Genomic DNA, 6,151 nt, shown 5'->3' with positions numbered 1-6,151 from the left:
GAAGCAAAAACAAGGCAGTGAGTGGAGGCCCTCCGAATGGTAGCAAAAAGAGAATATTGTGCAAGCTCCCGTCTTTAATAAAGCATCGTCTTCAATCCCCCATTGTCTCCCAGATGAAATTGGAGAGGGCTATTAGCACAGTTAATTAGCTCTTTAATTTAGATCTGGCCAGTCTCAATACATAACGAATGTGAGTTGCAGCAGCCCATGATTGTGCTCAGTCTTTCACGCCATATTGCCAAACCCAATTGGTTAATTGCTCTGGAATCTACAAAGTTTGTGCCCGTCCTTCAATTGCAGGGGCCATTCTGGAAAAATATCTGCCAACATTCCAGTGTTGTCAGGATTTTCTTCATTCATGAGTGATAGCAAGAGTCTTAAGAGGACACTTTTCATATGAGTATACTGATATTTTGATAGATTCTGACAAATGAGAACACTTGTTTTGACACTTAAATTTAGCAAAGTGGTGTTGCCATCTCAAAGAGGTAACAATGGTGCAAGTTTATTATATTAGAATAGATCAGATTAACCTTTATTGTATTAGAGAACAAGTACGCTACAGAGCGAATGAATTACAGTTAGCATGAACAATAATATTCATAGTATAATAAAATGTGAAAAAGTGCAATTAATCATCTAAAGGGGAACAAAATGGCACAATAGTGCAGATTATCAGAGTAAACATTGTTCAGAGTGCAATAAAATGATGATAGACAGACAGACAGACAGACAGACATGTAAATAGGTAATATAGATGTGTAAATAGGTAATTAAGTGCAGTAAATACAGTATTTCTCCTGGTACTGATGAAAAGCCACACAGCTTAAATCAATTTACCCTCAAAACTCACCATCTACAAGACCCGAGGGGTCAACACAAAGACCTTTTTACTATTACTGATAGCTGGACTTAATTATCTTCCTCCATCTTGAAGCCTTTTCTGAGAACTTAAGCCTGTTCCATATCCAGCACCGACGGGACTTTTTCCAGTTTACAGCATCTGTGTTGCCTCAGATTTAGAACAACAAATGCACTGTTTCATGTTCTTTCTGTGAGAGCTGAATCGTCTCCTTGGTGTTGTGTATTAGTGGATACTGTGTATTGAAGCCGGGCCCCAAGGCATTCATATTAGAGGATTTCAAATCATGTGTCTGTCAGCTGAAAGCAGCAGCACTGGCATTCTGGAGCATCAGGATGGACTGAAGCTAAAGAACAAGGACACAGAAGAACAGAGAATGAAAGAGATTGAGAGGAACTACGGATTGACTGTTTCAACACTTATTTGTAGTGTGAAATGTGGGTAAAAATCCTAATTGTCCTCTTAACTTGACTGGCCCACATTCAGCAAGAACCCCTCAAGGCCTGTTGAGAAGTACAAACAAACTGTTTCCGCTTGGGGCTTCAGAGAATGAAAAGAAACATTCTTATCAAGTGCTCTGCAAATTTGTTTCCTGCTGCGATACAAGCCACTTATTCTGTACACACTGCACCCTCTAGTGGCAATTGAGCTGTAATACCTGTTAGCCATCAATCTTTTGGTTAGTGAAGAAAACTTACTGGGGAAATAAGCCAGGTGACCACAGGTAAAAGGCTGTAAATGGCACTCTATTTGTCACCATTTCCCCTGGAGAGTCTTTCATCTTGGCCAACAGTGCAAAGCTCAGTTTCTTTTCTCCGAGACTTCACTAATGGAGGGTCCACAATGATTGTAGCTGCTCAGGCTATCAGAGCAGAATTTGAAGGGCAGGAACCTTTATGTCTCTTTATCAGGATGCAAGCCATTCTAGGCCAAGGTGTAAAATAGCACAAACAATCGTCAGGTCCCTGCTTGAAAGAGTGGTAGGAAGGTAGGTTGTGCGTTGCCAGGTGAGAAATGGAGAGAGGTACGATTCAACATTTAATCTCATTCTGAGATGAATGTGTACTGATAAGAATGGAAAAGAACCCAACTCTGTTTACGGAGAGATAAGAACATGTAGCCTGGCCACTTTTGGTCAGAACTTATTGCTACCTTGCTTTGAATTCATGTTGTATGTAACGATTAAAATTTTTTAGTTAACAAGGTATTGCCAACAATTGCGTTTCACCTTTCATTGGTCTTGTAATGATGTATGATGGAAGTAATAGTGACTCTGGCCTGTCAAGCTTGAAAAAGGACAATAAAAAGCTTGAACAGAATGAAATTTAAGTCATTATTCACTCTCAAATCACATCATTAATAAAGGGCTAAAATATGTCGAGTCATTTTTATTTGTATAGCACCTTTCACAACACACATCGTTTCAAAGCAGCTTTATAGAAAATCATGCACTAACAGAAAATGAAACCGTAATATCTATAAAGTCTTAAAGTCATCATTGTGTTGTGTCCTTTTTCCAGCTTGACAGACTGAAGTCACTATCATTTATTCATGACATTATAATGCCCAATAAACTCTGTTAAGACTTTCTAAAAAAAAAAAATTACCTTTTGTGTTCCACTGAAGATAGAACATCATACAGGTTTGGAGTGACATTATGGTGAGTAAATAATGACAGAATTTAGATTTTTGGGTGAACTATTCCTTTAAAATAGGAAACATGGACTACATTGTGAATGCAATATGCAGTAATTATGTTTGCTTTTGCGAGTGATTAATTAATCTAAAAATGCTTTTAGGTTATTGTAAGCATGGTTCCTTTTTTCTTTTATATAGTACTGGTGGACCCTCCAACCAAGAATCGGATTATGTGTAAAGTCAAGGGTTCTCTACAGAGATTACCTAAATCATTAAAGGCCAAATGAAGTGTGTTTTTTGTGTTTTCTTTCACTTATGGATTATTTCCTTTGTTGCATTGCTTTCAGAAGATGTCGAGTTTCTTGAGGTAGGGGTGGGCGATATGATGAAAATCTTATATCACGATATGACTAATTGTATATCACGATAACGATGTCACAATATATTTAAATTGTTCCAAAAAAATCTATAAAAATTGGTTTATATATTAAATAACCATTTTGTAATGCCTAATTTTGAATAATCCAGTCATTGAACTAAATACTTTATAAATGAAAACTACTTGTATATCATTTTCACAATTTGGAACTTGACAAACATATTCAGACTTTTTTGGTTTTAAATCAACCTTACCACAATGCAAAATTCACATTATGCCACATTTCAGTCTCATGTTGTTTACTACTACTATTATTAGTAGTATTATAAAATTTCCTCAAGAAACTCGACATCTTCTGAAAGCAATGCAACAAAGGAAATAATCCATAAGTGAAACACAAAAAACACACTTCATTTGGCTCTTAATGATTTAAGTAATCTCTGTAGAGAATATTTGAATATCTGAAAGCAAAGCGTTTTTTTTCTTTTTTTTCCTTCTAATATCTAACATCATTTGAACTGAATTTTATTAAGGGTGATGAGGTGTAGTTTAAAAAATCTGCATGACAGATGACACATAATTGTTGGTGCATGACACATTTAACCAGAGTCCGTGTTGCTGCCTTCATGTGCTATCAGAATTATCTTAAAAACGAGTTTCCCACACGAAAGTTGCACATGAACGACCCCTCAAGTCGTAATTATGACTGGGAAACTCTGAGATCATTTTGATACCAGAGTTTCCTAAATCAGAGTTCTAAACTTTCAACATGGTGGGGGAGATTACGGTTTCTGTAGTGAATGATGTATGAAGTATGTTTTATTCATATTTCTAAATACAGCTAATTGTTAGCACTTACCGTTCTTGTCATATTCATTTATGTATATCAGCAACTATTTGATCCATGTTGTACATTTTTAGTCAGTTAAAATAGCTTGTATTTGACCAAAATTCCATTATCATTAGCAAGCCGAGTAATATATTTTATGGTGTCAAAATAAACGTTCCTCATGAAATATAGTATGTGAATGGAAGTTTTTCTGACAACAAAGCACTTGAACGCGATGTACTTGTAATTACCACTTCAGAAGTGGGAAGTAGGATAATTCCGATAGCACATGAAGGCAGCATTACTCCATATCGCATTAAGGTTCAACTCAAAACTCGAATGGGTCACGCAAGTTTTGAAGTTTGTGTCACGATAGAGAAAAACCAGATTGAGTAGCGTGAGACGAGTGATCCCGCTCTGCATTCTCCTGTCCTGGACAACCCGGAAGCTAGTGATGTCCAGTTTGTGAACAAATCATTCTTTTGAACCGGTTCTTTTTAGTAAACCGGTTATTTTTAGTGAACGAGTTGAACCAGTTCACCAAATCGGACTGAACAGTTCGCGTTTTGAGTCAACACTGATCCACAAGTTACTCTACCTTAACCTGTCTCTCGGATGTGCCTGACACTCCGACTCAAAATGAGCCGATAACCAGGAGTAATATGATCCTAGAACTGGTGATATCTTGCCAACTCTTCTTTGCAATGAACTGCTCCAAGTAGTTCAAAAATCAGACTGAACGCTCAGGTTGCAACAGTTCTAGAATCAACAGTACGAGTCGCTAATAACAGTTCTCGAGTTAACAGTACACTGAACTGAGAATCGCCTCATTCGGAGGTGTCCGACATACGAGAACTGATGAGCTGCTGACATTGAGTATGCGTGTGATTAAGGGGCGAAATGTTTGTTTCTGGTGTATTTTGTAGAACAGCAGAAGGTATAACAAATAAAGCATACTGGAAATATGTTTATGACTTGATTGTATTACCGTTTTATCAACGTATGAAGATGATCCAGTCTACAGTTCTCAAGTCAACAGTACATCGAGTTGTTCGCAGCAGTTCTCGAGTCAACAGTACACTGAATCGATCACAGCAGTTTGAGAGTCACCAGTACACTGAACCAAGAATCACCTCTTTCGGACATAATACTGAGAACTGCTGATCAGTGAGCAGCTGATAAGCATGCGTGAACCAAGGACTTGAATGAGGGGGTGAAACGTTTCAATCAAGAGATATAAACCAATTTTACTATTGAGTATTGTGCATGCAGATTATATCTGAAGTTACGAGCTGGATCATGGTTTCTGTAAAAAACGGTGAGTTGATTAAGACTAGTTTAATCACTCTATATGCTTTAGACGTGTAGAAAATCCACATTTGTATATCAGTGTCAGTATTGGGTGCTTTAAGTGCAAAACTTTAATGTAGGATGTATTGTAAGATCACTGAATGAAACACTGATGACAATAAACACCCTTATTGTTATAACATATTAAATAAAATGTAATAATCAGCCATATGTGCTTACATATGGCTTTATTGAATGTGATTGAGCGTGTATTCTATGATGCCGGCGTATTAGCATTATGTATAGTGACATCATTACGCAATGATGTAAATTAACTGGTTATTCTTTTTTTTTTTTAACCAGTTCATTGAAACGAACCATCCGAAAGAACCGGTTCATGGAAAAGAATCAGACTTCTCATCACTACGGGAAGCCTACTGGACTCTCATGCGCTATTTCTGAAGTACGAAAGTGCGCGTGAGTCCAGAAGGCTTCCCAGTTGTCCTAGACAGGAGAATGCAGAGCGGGATCACTCATCAACCACATGACAATCACATGAAACACAGCTGCGTTTGTCAGATGAGAAGCAGCCAAAACATTTTCAGTATCTGAAAAACTCAGTCTCACGTGAAGCCTCTCTGTCATCCTCCATTTCTTTACAGAATGTGTACCACATACATGTAACGGGAATAGAATGAGGTGCAAATTTTGTGGCATTATCGTGATAAAGACAACAATCCAAAACGTATACCGGTTGCCAAATTTCTACCAGTTTATCATGTCTACCGGTATATCGCCCACCCCTTAGTCTAAGTAATAAGTTGGGTTTGCAGTAATAATTTGCATTTATTTGAAAAGAAGACAAGTGCTATCACACTTCACCACGCTCCTGCTTTACTGGCTGCAGAGCTCCACACGCTGGTCCCTGAGGTCCCGCCCACCTCTGAGCTCCTCTGCACACCTGCTGGGGGGGCTGTGAGCTCCTCTATGGAGGACAGCTCCAAATCACTCTCCTCATCAGATAGCTAGAACACATACATAATACATTCAACAGTAATTCAGTCCAACACTAAAGCAATGTTAAAAAAAAAAAAAAAAGATTTCTGCTGCTGGAATTGAACAGGTCTGGTAATGGGGCATTTATTTGTGAGAA

The 6,151-nt window shown here is 37.8% G+C and overlaps 1 protein-coding gene across 1 annotated transcript in view; it reads right to left on the bottom strand.

The window, feature by feature from the left end:
- Nucleotides 1–550: 550 nt before the first annotated feature.
- Nucleotides 551–6,151, bottom strand: part of LOC127449199 (cilium assembly protein DZIP1L-like) — a 39,229-nt gene continuing 33,628 nt past the window's right edge. The window contains exons 16-17 of the mRNA XM_051712460.1: nt 5,940–6,023; nt 551–1,208 (exon numbers count right to left, since the gene is read on the bottom strand). Coding sequence (XP_051568420.1) covers nt 1,158–1,208; nt 5,940–6,023 — 135 coding nt within the window. The 3' untranslated portion in view covers nt 551–1,157. The remainder of the gene's footprint in view (nt 1,209–5,939; nt 6,024–6,151) is intronic.

The sequence above is a fragment of the Myxocyprinus asiaticus genome, chromosome 12 (assembly GCF_019703515.2).
Source record: "Myxocyprinus asiaticus isolate MX2 ecotype Aquarium Trade chromosome 12, UBuf_Myxa_2, whole genome shotgun sequence".
Taxonomy (NCBI): Eukaryota; Metazoa; Chordata; class Actinopteri; order Cypriniformes; family Catostomidae; genus Myxocyprinus; species Myxocyprinus asiaticus.
Note: the sequence above shows the minus strand (reverse complement) of the source record. Positions and strands in the feature narration are given on the sequence as shown.